General features: G+C 35.6%; 1 protein-coding gene across 2 annotated transcripts in view; it reads left to right on the plus strand.

The window, feature by feature from the left end:
• The window catches only part of RAPH1 (Ras association (RalGDS/AF-6) and pleckstrin homology domains 1), a 96766-nt gene that overhangs the window by 49761 nt on the left and 27313 nt on the right, over positions 1-19692 (plus strand). The window contains exons 5-6 of one of the 2 annotated variants that reach the window (XM_080798129.1): positions 5870-5950; positions 11713-11787. The exons of the other annotated variant lie outside the window; for it this stretch is intronic. Coding sequence (XP_080654255.1) covers positions 5870-5950; positions 11713-11787 — 156 coding nt within the window. The remainder of the gene's footprint in view (positions 1-5869; positions 5951-11712; positions 11788-19692) is intronic. 2 annotated transcript variants of the gene reach the window in all.

Consider the following 19692-nt stretch of genomic DNA (forward strand, 5'->3'; position numbering starts at 1 on the left):
ACTGGTCTAAAACCAAAGCCCTGGTGTCTCCCAAACTTTAACTCCTCCGAAGTCTTCTCCATCTTAGTTAATGGCTCTTCTGTCCTTCCCGTCCAGCAACAGATTCTGTTGCCTTTACCTTCTGAGTATATCCAGAATTTGACCACTTCTCACCACCTTCACTGCCACCAAGCCGACATCATCTTGATGTAAATTTTTGCAATAGCCTCCCACTTGGACTTCCTATGTTTACCTTCTCCTTAATAGTCTACCATCCGTACCGAAGTCCGAGTGGTCCTATTGAAAGTTAGTCAGATCTTGCCCCTTCTCTTCTCAAACCCGAAGACTTTGTATCCTACTATAAAACCGAAATCCCTGCAGGGGCCTGCAGGTCCTTATGGGATTTGCTTTCCCTTTACCTCTGCCTCTGTTTTCCTTTCTTTCCTCTTCTTCTTACTTGGCCAGTCATACTGCCTCGTTCCTTGCCAGACATCTGAGCCTAGTTAGAAAAGTCAGTTTGAAGTTGATAGGGTTCCATCTTCAGGACATGGGTAGTTAAACTGCCCATCTGAAAATGAAATAATACTGTGGCTTACCTTTTTGTCTTGTTGCTCTCTGAAAGCGAACAGAGATAGGCACAGTACAATTTCACATCAGGAAGAGTAAGTCTTTTTTCCCTGCCTTTCTGTTTTCTGACTTGTGTTGAAATACTGTGTTTTCAGGCACTTCACATATACTGTCTCATTTAAGCCTCCCGTTATCCCTTTGGTAGGGGCATTTGTTCCAAAGAAGAGATTTTAAGTAGGTCAGGTAACTGAGAAACCTGTATTTGAATTATGAAACTACACTTGCCTCCCAGTTTTTATCAGTATCTTAAAAATAAAGTGAAGCTGATTGTTAAAAAATGATTTCCTAAGTGTTAAAAATGTTGTAGTATAAAATATTTTCTTTGGATAAGCATAAAAATGGCTTATAGAATAATTTCAGTCAGTGTTCTTTTGAAATCCATCAGTAATGTTCAGCTACTAAGTTTTTAACCCAGTGAGCCACCCAGGCACCCCTCATCTACTAAGTTTTTAAATTGGAATTCAGTGTGGTTGAAATAAATTCTAGTAAGGTCTGTTTGTATCTTAACCAATGTGAAGTAAACGTTGCAGCTGATTTCCTGGCATTGTTATGGTACATTTATTCATGTTAACTGATAAAACAATAGTTTTCAGTTAGATAGAAGTTTGCAAATATAAATGGTAATTGCATGTTATAAATTTTACATAAAATAAAGTTCACTGATAAAAAGTTAATGCTAGCACATTCCTTTATTTTCTGGTGAGATTTAAACCTTAAAGATGCCTCTAAATTTGGAATTTTATACATGAAAACGTACTTCTAAAATGAAAATGCTTTTAAAAGCTATTATTGTAGGGCACCTGGATGGCAGAGTTGGTTGAGCGTCTGCATTTTGCTCAGGTCATGAACCCAGGGTCCCTGCTTCTCCCTCTCCCCCTCCCACTCCCCCTGCTTGTACTCTCTTGTGCTATTTCTCTCAAATAAATTTTAAAAATCTTAAAAAAAGGTTTTATTGTAGTTTATGGCAGAATCCAAAGGTTTTGTTGAATTTTTCTAATACTTGATGATTGTTCTATAAATATTATAGGAAAAAATTCCTTAGTATCTGAGCTACTAAAACTTCTGAATGTTATAATTGTTTCCCTCATATTTATAGTTTTTTCCTAAGTGAAATCTTCCATGGATATACCATTAGAACTTGTGATATGCCAACAGCATATCATAGGTTCAGTGCAATAAATTTTTCCAGTTCCTTCACTTTTCAGAACTATTTCAAGAATTAATGTGTGCAGAAATTTTGAGGTAGTAGAAAGAAAATAGCAATTGTGTTTATTGTAGCACTGGGGGTGGAGAGCCCCACCGGCATTTAAGTCCTAAATTATTCTTACCAAGCAACCTTTGGTCTGAAGTATTAACTGGATGAAAGCACAGGGCTTTCTCAAACTTTTAGAGGCCTACATATCTCAAAAGATTGGGATTATTTATTTTTTTTTTAAGATTTTATTTATTTATTTGAAAGAGATCACAAGTAGGCAGAGAGGGAGGAGGAAGCAGGCTCCCCGCTGAGCAGAGAGCCCGATGCGGGGCTCGATCCCAGGACCCTGGGATCATGACCTGAGCTGAAGGCAGAGGCTTTAACCCACTGAGCCACCCAGGCGCCCCAAAAGATTGGGATTATTAATTGACTTCTCAATTATTGCAGCTACATTATTCTTAAAATTCTAATGGCTGTGTTGCTACATTTCACTGAAATTTTTTCACATGTACCCATCTGGTGTTTAATTCCACATTTCCCTGGCCTAGTGAGGTTAATAAATAGCAAAAAGAATAGGTTTCAGATGAAAGAAGAGGTGAAGATTTAGTGAAAAGCATGGTGAAAGTCTAGTTCTCACTCATACTTTTCAAATACGCTACTCCAGTCGGCATATATGCTGGGACTCTCGTTTTGTGTATTTCCTAGTAATCTGTGTAATTTTTCATCTCTGAAGAAATAAAACATCATCATTATTTGATTTTAGGTCTGTTTTGCCATCATTTTGTGTTGTGGAGGGCTGGTGAAGGACCTTTTTTTGGAACAAGAATAGAAATGTATTCATCTGTTTTTAAAATGGATGAGGACTATAAAATATAAATTTTTATTTTTTTAAAAGATTTTATTTATTTGAGAGAAAGAGAGTGAGAGAGGGAACATGATTAGGGTGAGGGGCAGAGGGAGAAGCAGACTCCCTGCTGAGCAGGGAGCCCGGGTCTCCCAGGATCATGACCTGAGCTGAAGGCAGATGCTTAACCAACTGAGCCACCCAGACTCCCTAAAAGAAATAATTTTAGAAAGAATTCAGACACATACTGGCTATATAATGGCTAGTAAAAGGAGAGAAGGAAAAAAAGAGGGAGTAAAATAGAAAAATAATATCCCCTACTATACTGAGTGCTTTTTCTGTGTTGGGCATTGTGCTTAACAACAAGCTGAATCTGCACAGGGTCTCGTGGAATAGATACCATTACCTCCATTTTCACAGTGGAAGGAACTGAGGCAGAGAGTGACTAAGTTCCCCAGGATCTGAACCCAGGCAGTCTGGTTGTAGAACTCACACTGCAATACCATGCTGCTTCATCACAGAATTGAAGAACAATCAAGACAAGGCTAGACTGGCCGTGCTCTTAGACCCAGACCTAGAGATAGAGCTATAAGGGCGGAAGGAAAAGGGCAAAGAGATTTATGTTTATGCAGTAACATCCCCATCTTGTGGTGTTTTAGTATATTCCTGCATGTATTGTTAAAATTTAACAACTCTAAACTAGCTCTACTTTAAATGAATTGAGGCTTAAATGAAATTCAGATGAGGGCTGGTGGTTTCTCACTTTTGTAATAATAGTAATGTTATTCACTTAATTCTTACGGCAGCTTTTGGAGGAAATGCTGTTATCCCTCTATTTTACCCGTGAGAAAACAGGTTAAACAGTAAGCCTAGAGTCACATTGTCAGTAAACAGCTGGGCTGAAGCTCTAACCTAGTTACTCCAGCCCTAAGGTCTGTATTCGTTACCATCAGTGCTTTGCTCATTTTTAATGTTTGTGAAAAGTGCACACATGTCAGCAAAGGATGAATGTAAATCTGTTTTATTGAAACACTAATGTGTGTTCACAGACCTCCACTTCTTTTTTCCCATTGTAATCTTAAGGTGCTAGCTATCAAAAGGAAGTGTTTTATTTTGTTCTTTGGTATAAGGCCATTTCTTGATTATGGTTTGGCTCCTATGTGAGATCAGTGCTTTTCTATACACCTGCCATCCCCCATCCCCCTATACCAGCACAAGATTCTGACTTGAAAATGGTACTTCTCTAACATGTTACAGATTCAGTTCAAGAAAATGGTGATCCATAACTAATTTTGCAGAGACTTTTGGAGTTTTTGAGGGATTGTTGGAGAATTTGATGGCTTGATAACAAACAAAAGTGTTTAGAACTGAACATGTTTAGAGCAAAATTGATGTGTAGAATTGATCCTCAGATTCATTTTGAGGTAAAAATTGGGTTTGGGGGAGGTTTTTTTGTTTTTTGTTTTTGTTTTTATAGAAAAGTGTTTAAGTATTTTGTGGAAATGGAAACTAATATTAAATAAACTGTTTATATCATCCCATAATTCCTTTCTATCTTTATTAATGTAGCAGCATTTAATCTTCACACATGTACTATTTCCACTGTTTTTGTCACCTTGCCTACGTTCATTTCTGGTGAGGATGTGTTGAATTTTAAGAACTAATGTTCCATCATACTTTTTAATAACATAGTATATAGGCAGTCATCTCTTTTTTTGAACACTTCAGATTTAGATTTTTTTTTTTAATTAACCAATAAGCATTTGGAAATATGGGGAGTTTGTGTGAGATTGAGTCTACAGAGAATAGATTTTTTAAAAGCTTTTTGTTTTAAGATAATAATGAAACTCAAAAAATTGAAAGAATAGCACAAAGAACTCATGAAACTCATTACTCAGATTCACTGATTTTTAGCATTTTGCAACATTTGCTTTATTGTTCGTTTATGTATACTTTTGTTTTCCTGAACCATTTTAGAGTCAATTGCATTTGTTATGTTTTTTAGCCTTTAATAGTTCGGTCTATATTTATTTTTTTTATTTTCCAAGAACGAGGATATTGAAAATATTGATTTGATAGGCCTGCCATTGATAATAGTGATTTACAAAGTGCTATTGAATATATTTAAGGCGATAATGTAGAGAAGGCAAAGCAAAAACAGTCTTGATCTGGCCAAGCTTGTGGCATGAAGTTCAAGAAGAAATAGTTATTCACACATGCCCTAAATATTTGAGTACCTCTGCAGTACACTGGGCTGTAAGGGATCAAATGTGAATGTAATACACAGTGTACTTATGAGTTTATGATTTATAGTGTGAGAAGAGGGTGTCGATACAGACAACCAATTTCAGTACAGTGTGATAAGTGCTATGATAGGAAAGACAGAAAACCTCAGTTAAAAGGTCACTGATGACTTTGAGAATGAATTACAGAATGCATTACAACCCAGAGTATTCAGAATTTGGAGAAGGATGGATGCTAGATTGTGGGAAATTGGGTGGTATGTGGAGGGTAGCTGAATTCAGGAAATTTGGCAGTGAAAGGGAGAAAACACTAGTTTAACAAGAAGTGTGTACCCAGAAGTATTGAATACTTTTCTTTCACACTCCAAATAAGCTGTAGTAGTTGATATCAGAGACTTGAGAAAGAGGGGCAATGAGTGGGATCTAGGACATGCTTAACTTTAGAGGGAAATACATATTTATTGATATAGAAATGGAGAGAAGGATGAGAATAGGGGTGCACTTACAGGATTCATTTTAGTGATGAAAATCCTCTTAATGGATGTGATGTTCTTAGTAACAAGAGGGGGGAAGCGAGGTCATATGAAGAGATAAAAGGGTGAAACTAGAAGCTTGACCAACTTGGAAACTACTTAGAATGATCTTAGAGGGAATGACTTAGGGAGTGAGGGGAAAAGAGGAATAAGAGTACTGCTAAACAGCAGTCACGGCCCAGTTAAACCAGGAATTGGTACTGGACTTGGTATTCTCCCATAGAGCTCTGCTGTCCAGAAGTGAGGTTATCCTGAAGTTATCAAGGGTTAGGATCATCTGGTTCTTTTTTATTTTTGCAAAATATAATGAAAGATGCATGCAACTTTTCATTACAGTTTTGTTTCAACAATTCATTTCAGTGATCTTTTTCTCTTCCTGCATGATAATGAGACTGGCCCTTTTCCACCTCCTTTACCTATCATTTTCTTCCTTCCTGCATTTTCACAGCATGCTATTTCTCTGAGATGTTCCAGCAAGCAGGCCAAGCATCATACTGACTTCACAGAAGAACAGGCTGAGCTGACACCTGTAAGTTCTGTAAATGTGTCCATGGGGCTACTTACATAGCAGTACAGAATGCATTCTTTAGAACTCCTGATGATGAAATCTGGTCATAAACCTAAGGTTTTTTGAATAAAAATCAAACCAAGTTTAAAAATAAATGAGCAGAAAACAAATGAACAACTGTATGATACAATACCATTGAATATTACTACTTATGATAAGATTATATAGGTGGTAGCATATCTGATATAGAAAAATTGTGTATTAGAGCCTAAAACCACATGCTTTCTTTTCTATTCCGAAGCTAAGGGCTTTTGTAAATTTCTTAAGATACAAATGTTAGCTGTTCCTCAGAATGGGGTTATCGAGTAGAATGACTTTTCTCTATTGATGCTTCACTGAAAACCTAATTTCTTTCTTCAAAAATGTATCCTCTGGTCAGTGGCAAGTCTGGATGCTTCACATCTGTGCTGTTCCTTATGGCAGCCACTAGCCACATGTGGCTGTTAAGCACTTGAAATGTGGTTAATCCAAATTGAGATGTGCTGTAAAGATAAAGTACAGTGTGAATTTCAAAGATTTAGTATTTAAAAATGTAAATATCGCATTAGTATTTTTTATTGATTACTTTGTAAAATTATACTACTTTGGATATTTTCAGGTAAATAAAAGATACTAATGTTTATTTTGCTTTTTCTTTTCTTTTCAATGTGGTTACTAGAAAATTTTGTATTTGTGGCTTGTATTGTATTCAGTTGGACAGTGCTGCTTCAGAATCATCTGTGAAGTGTAAAAAACCCCCAGGTTCCTGACCCCCACCCAGCTGAATCAGATTCTCTTTAACCCCCCTTCCTTTCCTTGTCTGGTAATAACACAGTAACCTAGTGAGTTGATTTCACAATCTACTAATGGCTTATAACCAGCATAGTGAAAACCACTTTCCTTACCTCACCTTCAGCCCCTTCAGCCCCTCCCTTACATTCTTCAGCATCGGCCACGCTTGTCATCTGCTTGTTTCACTTTCCAGTCCTTTCAGTCCTGGAACCCCCATTTTATAACAAATAATTAAAATCACTATCTTTGGCTCAAAGAAATTCATAGATAATCTAACCTACCCGCATACCTGCTTTTTAAAAGGAATTTAATGCTTTAATACCCATGATGGAGGAGAATAACCAAAAAGTTACTTAAACTATAATAATGTATTTCAGTTTTTAAATGTTTGGCCACCACTGTAGTAAAAGACACAATGACATAATCATACACCCACTTATAATTTGTGTTTAAGACAGGTGAAAAGATCAGAAGTCATTTTTTACAGGAGAGAGAAAGCAGAAATTGGGTGGACCTGGAACTAAAACATGTTGTGACAAGTAATCGCAGACAAAACATACCTGTATATGGTAAAAGAAAAAGAAAATAGCTTTAAACAAAATAGGGATAATGTGCTGAGATAATTTATAGACTCCAACAAAAGAAATGGGAAGTATAAAATTTTTATAAATGAGCCTTATGTATAATTTTTTTTTAAAGATTTTGTTTAGAGAGAGAGAAAGAGAGAGCATGAGTGGAGAAACAAGAGTCCCCTCTGAGCAGGGAGCCTGATGCAGGACTCTATCCCAGGACCCTGAGTTCATGACCTGAGCAGAAGGCAGACACTTAACCGACTGAGCCACCCAGGCACCCAAGTCTTATGTGTAATTGTGATAAAACCATTCCCTATCTTACATCTTTGGATGAGGCAGTGATAAAATGATTTTGATATTTATTTTTACAGTTTAGATTTCTCATTGTGTTGTAACTATTTTAAATAAGACAGTAATGTGGAATATTTTTAAACCTCCTTTATTAATAAACCTCAGGAATTCTTGCATTGCATGTCTTTTCATTAATGGTATTTAGTTATTCTGTGAAAAAGAATTTGAGATGTCTCCTGTCATGTACTTGCATGTGACAGAATGCATATTGATGCTGCCAGTTTTGGTACTGGCAGCTTTTCAAGCTGGGTTTCCTTTGGTGAAATGATTTTCCAACATAATGAATAACTTTTGGTAAATTCTGGACAAAAGAATGCTGGCTTCCCTCAATTTGTTTTATAGGGTAAATAGCATTCTTGGAAAAGTCAATGAATATTAAAATCATACAGAAATAAATCGTATTTAAAATACACTGTACATTTAAATAGACTTAGGTTCTAAGCTCAGATTGTGTTATGAACAGCATTTCCCATCTATGTGATTTTTCCATATAAAGACAATAAAAGTTCCTGTGTGATGTGGGACTTTACTTGCTATTATGTGACATTGTTCCATGCTGCAGGGCATCCAGCATTCTCATTCTCTCCTAAAAATACCTGTGACACCCAGCTCCTCTTCATTGTGACAGCCCAAAATAACCCATTTTCTGAAATGTCACCTTGAAGGCAGTACTACCCCCTTTTAGATCCTGATACCCCTAGTTGCTCTCTGTCTCTACCTCTCACTGCACTCCTAGCTGCTCCTTACACATCTTCCAGGACTCTAAGCTTTTTCAAAAATACTTTCTCTGAGCCCCTGATTTTGTGTTAAGTATTGTACCTCCTACTTGCTTCCATACCACGTAACACGGTGTACTGTAATTGTCATTTAATTTCCCCATTAGACTCTAAACTTTGTGAGAGCAAGGAATGCCTATCCTGGTCACCTTTGCATCTCCAATGCCTTGCATGGTTCCAGGGTCAAAGTTGCAACCTAATAAATAATTAAATAAATAAAGTGGAAAGTGGAAGAGAGAAAGAAAACAAGCTAATAAACCAGTGAAATGGATTAAAAATAAACCAGTGACTTTGTGTTGTTAGTGGTGAATGAAAGGAAATGTAAGAAGGCTCTACTTAAATGAAGTGGTGTGTGTTTTTATTATCAGCAAAATGTTGCAAGACAGAGGGTTGAGTTAAAGACATGCCCAAATCACTGTGTCCTTTGCTTTTCTCAGTCCTCCAGCTGTATGCCACTCTTCTCATCCCTCCTACATCTTTCTCCAGTAACACATTCTCCCGACCCCATCACCCCCTTTCTGAGGAATTCTAGAGCAACGTATGATTAGCACTATTAGGGGAAGATAGATAACGGAAGGATTTTTTGAAGGAAGGAGTTTGCTTCTTGTGGTTTCTAGGTTTTTGTTTTTTCTGCCACAAATACCTATAGCTTAGATAGAGGAAACATGCAGGCCTGGCTTCCCTCCCTGCTAGTGAGTAAGCCGTGAGTAGCTACCTGCCTGCCCCACACCAATTTATTGTCATGCTCAGCTATTCGTGGTCTCATTTTTTTAGATGTGGATTATTTTTGGTACACTAGCTATAATAATATAATGATTATCTCCTTTTTATTTTAGGCTGTTTAAACCTTTTATCATTTTTAAATGGATAACTTCCACTTTTGAATCTTTAAACAAATACAGTAAGATATCATTGTTTCTTACTGATCAGAAAACAGTTGTTTTTTGTTTTTTTGTTTTGTTTTGTTTTTGTTTTTGTTTTTGTTTTAGTGATTTGAAGTCTTGAGGTGATCTTAGTTTAGGACTAAGTGAGTAAATCTTAAAAGATTTTAAGTTTAAACTTGAATTTAATGTCTGGAATTATATTTACCAAAAAATATTTGTTTTCATGGCCTGAAGCATATTTTATTTTTTAGAATTTAAAATAAAATTATCTGAATATAGATATTTTACTTATTTGGGGGATCTTTTTCTGAGGAACTAATGTTTGAGTAAGATAAAGGAAATAGGAGTAGGTTTTTCATAAATTATTTTTTACGTATTTGTGTAAGAATACAGTTGTCCCATTACATATGAATAGCAAAAAATGAATGGGAATAAAAGCAATAAAAGTTAAAGTTGCTCTTTTTAATTGTCCTTCCCAGTTTTCTCCCTGGTCTTATCAGCTTGTTAACCTCAAATTAAATTGAATTTTTAGAAATTTCTCTTTCCTCGTGTCTTTTGGATAAGCCAACTAATCTTTACCTTCAGGAGGATTATACCATTTAGGTAAATGACGACCTAGAGATAATTGTCTCTGTTCTTGTCATTGTTTGACCCTGTTAGTGCTGATCTTGATGAGTATGGCCAATTTTTTTTAACCTTAGGTTTTTTTTTCCTTTGTTGTTCTTTTTGCAGGAGTGGGTGAAAGGGCAGGTATGCTTATAAGGTTCATCTTATATTTTTTTAAAAAAGCAAAAAAAAATGCATAGGCAATAAAATTCTATATAGCAAACTCAACATAGTGTAGATATGAGCAAAGATTAATATTATTTTTTTTAAGATCTTATTTATTTATTTAACAGAGACAGAGAGAGAGGGAACACAAGCAGGGAGAGTGGGAGAGGGAGAAGCAGACCTCCCACTGAGCAGGGATCCCCATGTGGGTCTCGATCCTAGGACTCTGGGATCATGACCTGGGCCAAAGACAGGCACTTAACAACTGAGCCACCCAGGTGCCCCAAAGATTAGTATTCTTTAACAGTGTTTCTAATCTTGAAGTAATATGTTTTATTATCTGTGACAGTGAACTAAGAGTGGGTACTGCTCTAATATTTCTTTCCAAAGAACATTTTTCTTAAGAATAACTTGATACATCATTAGATTTATAAAATACAACATCATAGGATGTTTTCTATAACGTCACTGAGCTGCACCATTTTATTTTTTTTTTCTTAAGATAGATTTATTTATTTCAGGTTTGGGGAGGGACAGAGAGGGTGGGGAGAGAGAGTCCCAAGCAGACTCCGCACTGAGTGCAGAGCTTGTATGGAGGCTCAGTCCCATGACCCGAGGTCAGGACCCCAGCCAAAACCAAGAGTGGGATACTCAACTGAATGTGCCAGTGTGTTATTTTAAATGGTGGTTAGTAATTACATCGCATTAAAAAATAGTTCCTAATTCAGAATTATTTAGGGACAGGCAAGTCTGAATTACATTTATATGGAAACGACTCTAATTTATACTCTGAGTTTAAATACAATTGCATAAACTTACCTTAAACATGTTACTAAAAACTTACCAAGGGGGAAAATGGTAGTTAAGGCCTTTGTTATTCACAGATCATTTTTATGAAAATATATTAATTGCTTAAATTAATTTAACAATTTAAAGGAGCTCTACTTAATATTTTGTTTATGTCATTTGTTTGCTATGTTAAGTCCTTTACTGTGCAGTATAGTCTTATTAGTATTGTGATGTAATGAGTGAATTAAGATTTTACTGAAAACAGGTGATATCCATTAGGCAAAATATTTATGGACATTTTTTTCTCTTGGAAAAAAGCTGTCATTGAATTGACCAGAAATACTTGCAGAGTTTTAAAAAAGTTTTTAAAAGTCTTATTCTGTTTTCACAAGAATATACTACTTAAAGCTATATGGGTCTCTATCGGCTTTAATAAGAGGAAGGCATCTGTTTAGTCATTGGTCTCAACACCTGTTATCTGTGCTGTGTGCACAGTACTTTCAAAGGCCTCCCTAGAAGACAGGCTGGCTCTGTGATCTAGGCAGCGCATGGTCCATTTTCGCAGTGAGGGACTGGCACGAGTTGGCTAGGACATGCCTATTGGCATCGATGGTGTCTGTCTCCCCATCCTTTTCTTTCTTTTTTTTTTTTCTTTTTTAAAGTTTTCTTATGGACACATTCCACTGTAGGAAAAAGACATGAGATTAATGATAGAGAAACATTCTTTGTCTACTTTATATTTTAAACACATAAAACCTCCACTGACTTCTTTTGCCTTTTTTGTTTTTCTCTCTCTTTTCCTGCACAAGCACTCCTATCTGGACAGGGAAACCTCCCTTCTTCTGAGAAACATTGCAGGAAAGCCTTCTCATTTGCTGACCAAGGTGATACTACTTCTTTCCACCTGCATGTAAATATTTATTGTCTTTCAGGTAGAATATAATTTCTGGTTTTGATTGTGTTCTCAGATTTCCCAGATTATGCTTTCTTATTTCAGCATCTTCGTTGTTATAGTTATTTTTTTCTCTTACTGAAGTAATTATTTATTGATCTTAATGACTTAAGATACAATGACTTAATATTCTACTCTCAATATCAGAAAATACTGTAAATATTGTAAATACCTGGCTATCTTCCCAAGTATGTTGCACTTTTTCTAGTTTAACACTTTATTTTAAAGTCTAAAAACATTGCTCTAATTTAAACTTTTATTACTAGTGGTTATCTATCCATGCTGTGAGTTTCTTTAGCAAATTTTGTTTTCTAATTTGTGCTTGTATTATAACTTAAAACATTTATTTATATAAACAGAATCTTACTTTACATTAGCTTAATCAAATTGGAAGAGAAGACTGCAATTTTAATTTCTCAATTATCCGCCCTCAGAATGGTTTTAGTCAGTCCAACAGGATTTTCACTGGGCTAATATTTTACATCAATTTAAAGTTGTTTAGCCATTGTCATTATTAACTAAGCAGTAACAAAGTAGGGAAGCTAAATAGATTCTGACCTCTTTTCAGTCATGTTTTTATTTCATTATCTTATTTAAATGTTAAATTCAAGAATATTAGACTTGGTTATAGATACTTTCTTTGGAATATGATGGTAATTATGGGTAATGTCTATAAGTTATTATTGTGTCTAAGGTTTGTTTTTTTTTTACTTTATTAAGGTTATAAATTTTTGAAAGGGGATATTAAGGCTATGACTAAAATCTCCCTGAGAAGCAGCTCAAAGAGAAGACCCAAGAGTCATCTTGCTTTCTCTTGCTTGAGTTTCTCTTTAAAGTAGATCTAGAAATGGGGTAGAAACAGCTTAAGATTAGGGAAATGTAGAAGTCTAAGTGAATAATAGCCAAATTATACTTTATAACCATAGCAAAGGTCTTTCTTTCCCTCAGCTCCTCCTGTTTACTCTCTCTTTCCCTGCAATTTGCACTGATAACTTCAAGTAGGATCTCTGTTGTAGATCAGATCTCTCTACCTAAGAGCAATGTATTTCCTGGTCACTCAGGTATTTCTTGGAAGATTACCAGGATTTTACCAGCACCTCCAGTCCCACAGATCTCTAGCTTCCTTACCTACATTCACCCTGCTGCCTCACAATTTATATCCTTCTTGTGACATTGCTGTTTCTATTCAGAATGCTGCCACTCTCCCAGTTACCAAGGTGCGAGCCCTCTACCATCCATGGTGCCTTTTTTCTTCTCAGTTATTGTCTTAAAGCTCTAGTGAAGAATTTGCAGGATTAAATTCACTCATCCATTTTGTTCCCATTGCCACCACCCTAAAATAGGCTCCTAACCTCTTATCAGAGCTACCACACTGGTCTCTTCATTCTTACCTCCCCTTCCTCCAGTCCATTTTATACACTGTTCTCAGATGTAATAGTTTTACCATTTCCATTGTTTATTTATTGAACAAATATTTGCTGAGTCATGTATTATCCTGGGGCTGGGATATAACTTTGTATAAAATGGATATATCCACCTCCCTCAGGAGCTCACAGTCTGCTTAGGAAGATAGATAAAAAATATTAATGGGCGAGTGTAAACAAATTTAAATCATGTTAAGAGCTATGGAGGAAGCAAAGGTTCATTAGAGAATACTGGGGAGAGTACTAAGGGTACATTATCTTTAAATGATAAGATCAGAAAAGGCCCTTCTAAGGGGGCGCTATTTAACCTAAAGATTGGGGGTGAAAAGCCAGCTTGAAGGTGAAGGTTAGCGTTCCATGTAGATAAGCCCAGGGAGAAGAATTTGGCAGGTTTGAGAAGCTGAGAAAAGGCTATGTTGCTAGAGCCACAATAGTTGAATGAAGATAGGAGTGAGTGTCTTGATTTGAGGTTGGAGAGATAGGCAGGAACCAGATTATTCAAGGTGCGCTAAGGACTTTGTATTTTTTTCTAAATGCAGTGGCAGACTGTTGAAGAGAATAACTTCATCCATTCAACATATACTTCAATACCTACTATGTTCACAACCCTGGAAATATAGCAGTGAACAATACAAAGTTCCTACCACAGGGAGAGTTTTTCTTTGCAAGTTACGGATAAATGCAATCAGTAATTTCTCATCTCCCTGTGCCCACGAGACAGTAATACCAACTGCAGCACCAGCCATTCCTGTTTGGATCCACTCTTCTCCCATTACCCAAGTGTTGGAATTGCTGGTGTGTGTAGCCAACATCTGGCTCCAGCTTCCTCCTACATACTGCCCTGCTTACATACATGAAATTTGAGCAGGAATGTGATTCACTAGCATAGAACCTAAACATTTAGGCTAGAATGGGGCATGGAGCCAAGGAGGTAGCAGAAATTCCTAGATAACCCAGACTATAGGAGCCTGTCAATGTCAGTGCCCTCAATACCAGGGCACTTGGCTCTTTTGAAACTAAAATGGGTTTACACGTCTTGCATGCCATCTGTGTAGCAGTCTGGCTCCCCTTAGCCAGAAAGCATGGTACCCCAGTTACCCATCTTTGATACACACTTTTCCAAACTAAGACATTGTAACACCCAGTAGTTAGTACACAGTAGAATGAACATAGTAGCACTGCGCTTAGGCCAGAGCACCAAAAGGATGTTTTTTGTTTATGGGTGGTTTTTTTTACCATCATAAATCCAGTTGTCACTATACCACTATTAATGAAATAACTATCCCACATACAGCTCTGAGCTGGGAACCTCTAAAAAACAGTGCCAACCAGTTTCTTCTAGGAATGGTATTAGTACTATAAATGGGTACAATGGGCAAAGGACATACTGCTGATTGGTGCCCTTAAATCTCTGGTTACTCTTCTAAATGCCTTTCCTAACCTCTTCATCTCACAGTGCATTTTTTTGTCACCCTTCACTCCTCTACCCTGCGTTATTTTTTTCCATAGGATTTATCCCTGACTGACTAACCACACATCTATTTCTTTATTGTTTTGTCTCTTACGAAATGTAAGCTCTTGCAGTCAGACCCAAGCCTTCAGTCTCAACACACATCTGTCACAGAATGGTCCTTTAGTAACCTTTAAGAACTGTTGTAATGTTAACCACCATTTTCTTTGCTTCAGAGAAGTTATAAAAGTGCTATTATGTTACTGTAAGTCTTTCATTTTTTGACAAGTGGTTTTAATTTACTGCTATCCCATTAGTTTATGCTGTACCTTTATGACGTAGTGGAGAGAGCAAGTAGTCAGTCATTTGGTAACTGCCTGTATGATCTTAGAAAAATTAGTCTTTCTGAGCCTTAGTTCATCAGTACAATGTATATAATAGTGATATTGGCCTTGCATTATTGGGAATTAAATGAGATACTGTGTGTAACACACCTCATTGTGTGTGGTAAGCTTTAGATGTTCAGTTGATGTTTGTTCTCTTCTCAATGAGAGTCTTTTTCAGTGTCAGGGAAGTAAAGTAGTTATTATTTTGGCTTTAAGTAATTTTATAGAGTAGAGCATTTCATTGGCAGCGAACTAATTACCACTCCAAGTTTTCTTTGAACCTTTTTAAATTGATATAACTTTTTATTGTTGTAAAATGTGAAATAAACTACATCCTACAGAAACTGTTGATTCATTTTGAGCCCCTTAATTTCAGCTGGATTTGTTCTGAACCAACAAAGCCTTAATAATTTCTTGGTTGAAGGAATTCACTGGCCGTCTCTTAGCAACTGTCATTCTTTCTATCGGTATTCTAATTTTTACACTCAAGAGAGTGCTTTAACACTTTGTAACCACAGCATTGGCTTTCATTTAATCATAAGATCTTCACTGAGTTTTTGTTCTTTATGTAAATTTGAGGAGACTTGGCATTTGATGGTTAGTGATAGCTGCGCAGGAGTTTTTCAGGTAGAAAATGGGTTGTCTTTTGCTCTTTTAAGAGACAGGGTAGAAGAGAAAGTTGTTATATGTGTGAGATATCTTTTACTTATGTTGAGGATGGCTGAGGAACAATGTGAAGAAAGGGATAGTCAGAAGATAAGGGGGCAGAAGACTTAAGACCTTGAGGTTGTCTGCATTAGCAAAAAGAGGAGGACCTGAGATGAATAAAGCTTTGTTCTTTGTATTGAAATTAGGCTGCAGACATTGAACATAGACTGACATTGCCTTTATAAGTAAACTATCAAATATCTTCTTCCTGTACAGTTTAATCACATCAGCAAGGATTTATTGATCTTGCACGCTTTATGAGCTTAAAACAATTTCTTCCTCTCCTGGGTTGTAATGGTTAAAAGTAAAGGTATGAATATATCTACCATGGTAATGTAGGTAAAGGTCAAACTTTCTGAGAAACAGGTTATCCATGGGAAGCATAAAACACTATGACTCTTGCAGTTTGATATAATTATTTATATTTTCAGTTTTGCTCTGGTGATGATATTCAGACTCTTAAAGTAAGAGGTATCTTGATCAGTTGTTTCTTCAAAAAGCTTCTAGCAAGGATCATCCTTGTTGATAAACTGGAGAATAATAAACTAAAATTTGTCTACGCTGAAATTAAGCACATAGCTCCTAAATTTGAATTTGATACAGTTTTAAAACAGATCAATTTATGTAGTTATTAAAGAGTATTATTTTGAGCAAATGAAAGAGCTAAATTTGGATGTTAAAATAGCCCCACCTAGGTGCTTTCCAAAAAGATGGTTTCTTATTGATGGCTAGGAAATCCAATTTATTTAATGTATGTTAAATTGTTGCACTGAATCTCTTGTTTCTTTAATCCTTTCTTCCACCATGTCAGCATTTTTCCTGTTAGCCTGTAGAACAGAAACTTAGTTTAAACTAATCTTAAAATTAAATGACTTTTTGTATCAGTCCTTCAGAAGATAGCACTGGTTGTGTTCTGTTGTATTTGGCAAATAATATTACAATAAAATGAGAGTATGAAAGTACTGTTTTTATATTTCTAACCAATATCAGAATGTAATTATTTAAATTTGTATATGTCTTTTTAAAATAAACTGAATTCTTTTAGAGCAGTTTTAGATTCACAGTAAATTGGAGGGGAAGGTACAGAGATTTCCCATATACTACCTGCCCCCACACGTGCATAGCCTCCCTGTAATCAACATCCCACACCAGAGTGGTATATTTGATACAGCTGATGAACCTTTCTTGACACATCATTATCACCCAGAGTCCACAGTTTACATTAGGGTTCCCTCTTCATGTTGTTCATTCTGTGGATTTGCACAAATGTGTAATGACATGTCCTACACAGCGTCATGCAGTACAGCTTCACTCTTACAAAAGTGTTGTGTTCCACCTACTCATCCTCCTTCTCCCAAGCCCCTAGCAACCACTAATCTTTTTACCATCTCCATAGTTTGGCCTTTTTCAGAATGTCATATTGTTGGAATCATACAGTATGCAGCCTTTTCAGATTGGCTTCATTCACTTAGTAATATGCATTTAAGTTTCCTCAGTGTCTTTCCATGGCTTGATCATTTCCTTTTAGCACTGAGTAATATTCCATTGTCTGGATGTAGCACAGTTTACCCATTCAGCTCCTGAAGGCTCTCTGCGTTGGTTTTAAGTTTTAGCAATTAGGAGTAATGCTGCCAGAAGCATCTGTGTGCAGATTTTTGGGTGGAGGTAAGTTTTCACCTCCTTTGGGTAGATCTTAAGGAGCATGATTACTGGATCATATTGTAAGAGCATATTTGTTTTATTAGAAACCACCAAACTATCTTCCAGTGTGGCTCTATCATTTTTCATTCCCACCAGCAATGTATGTGAGTTCTTGTTGATCCTCTACTTCACCAGCATTTGATGTTTTCAGTGTTTCAGATTTTGGCCATTTTAATAGGTTGTATAGTGATATCTCATTTTAATTTGGTGTTCCCTAAAGACATATGATATTGAGCATCTTTTCATGGGCTTATTTGCTATCTGTGTACCTTCTTTGGTGAGTTGTTTGTTCATGACTTTTACCCATTTTTTAATTGGATTGTTCATTTACTTAAATTTTAAGTTTCTTTGAATATTTTAGATAGTCTTTTATCAGATAAGTTTGATAAATTGCAAATATTTTCTCCTAGTCTATAGCTTTTCAAAATTCTTGTCTTACTCTTTTGAATATTTTTCTCTTAAAAATATTCTTGGCTTGGGGGATTTTTTTTTAACTTCTGCAGAATAATTACAAGGTTATAAAAGAATTTAGCCTTTTAGAAATTCATGTTTATATTCCACATACACAAAGCATTGATTTTATGTATCAGTCTTATCAGACTTTGAGATTTAAATTTGCTTTTCAGAGACATGAAGTAAAACTTGAAAATATGCCTTGGTAAATTTTTCCTCTCTGTAACAGCCCTTCATACTAATACAAAGATGTGTCAAATGAACCATGAGAAACAGAAGATCATTATCCTATTGAGAAAACATTCATAAAGCTCCTGCTTCCCTTTTTCTCTTCAAAAAAACAAAACAAAAAAAAAACAACTGTCAACTGGTTTCATGAAACCACCGGGAAATGATAGTATTCAAAATTCCTTTCTAGACTAGTGCTATACTCATCAGAAACACAGGGTTTGGTAATTAAACTAACAATGATTTGTTTATCTAAAACGAATTATTCCAGAAACTGAGAGTTTTAATGACAGTAGCGTAGTGATCTCATTGTATAGCCTGCATTAAAAAGAAAAAAATTATTTTATAATACATAGACAACATATTTTATAATTATGTTATTTGTTTATTTGCATAAAGGCGATACAGTGATTTGATCTTTTAATCAAATGAATATATCTATAACAGTCTTAAGAATCAAGTCTTACCTTACCCTCTTCATTGTTAAAATAAAGTTCTTTGTTCTCTGTCTAATTGGGTTTACAGATAGTATTTCCACACCTTGGTTATTATGTTAATTCACTGGCTCCTCTCATTGAAAAGGATCCAATTTCTGGCAAACAAGCTCCACTGTCTTTCTAACTACTGTTTTCTCTGTTCTACCCAGTAGTAACTACTAAGCTTGAAATGAGGGAAGATAGCTTAGAGTATGAAATGGATGGCTTTTAATCATAATCCAGAGCAGATAAAAGTAGCTGATATAACTAGATCTTTCTTTTAAGTCTTATATTAAATATAGGAATATGTAAGATAGCAATGCATATTTTCCTTAGATGTTTTCAAGAGTAATCAAAAGCTTAGAGTTGGAAACTAATCCTTCATACAAAGTGAAAATTTACTTATATGAGTTTTTCTCAACTGGAGATTAAGACTACAGTGTACAATGGCCTATTGCTGGAAAGTACAAGTAAGTACTGGTGTTACAATACTGTATGTTATTTTAGGAAAAAAATAAATGGTATAATTATAGTTCTTGATAATTTTATTACTATTTATAATCTAAATTTTATAAAGAAGTTACTAGAAGTTAAATATTTGGAAAATTATATTTAGCATTTAAAAATTTCATCAGTGAATTAATAGAAACAAATTTGAGTTTACTAATGTGAGACATTGATTATATTATGTGCTTTTCAAAGCAGAATGAAACCTAGAGTATAATGCAGGCTTCTCTCTTTGCATTAGTTATTGATAAGAACATACCTGTATTTTTTATTAAGGATTTTTATGTGGTTGCAAAGAAATAAATTGACTTTTTTTCTGCTCTTTGATGATGATAATACATTTTCAGTATAATAAAACAAAACATCAGTATGCAAAAGATTGCCCATGCTTCAAAGGTGGGTATAAATTCAGAGTCGAGGGACTAGGCAAGTATGGCAAACTGGCAGGCCAGCACATAGCCCCTTATACACTCCTTTTTCTCCTTTCTGAAATTCTTCTGCTTC

Source organism: Martes martes, assembly GCF_963455335.1.
Source record: "Martes martes genome assembly, chromosome: 3".
In the NCBI taxonomy this organism is placed as follows: Eukaryota; Metazoa; Chordata; class Mammalia; order Carnivora; family Mustelidae; genus Martes; species Martes martes.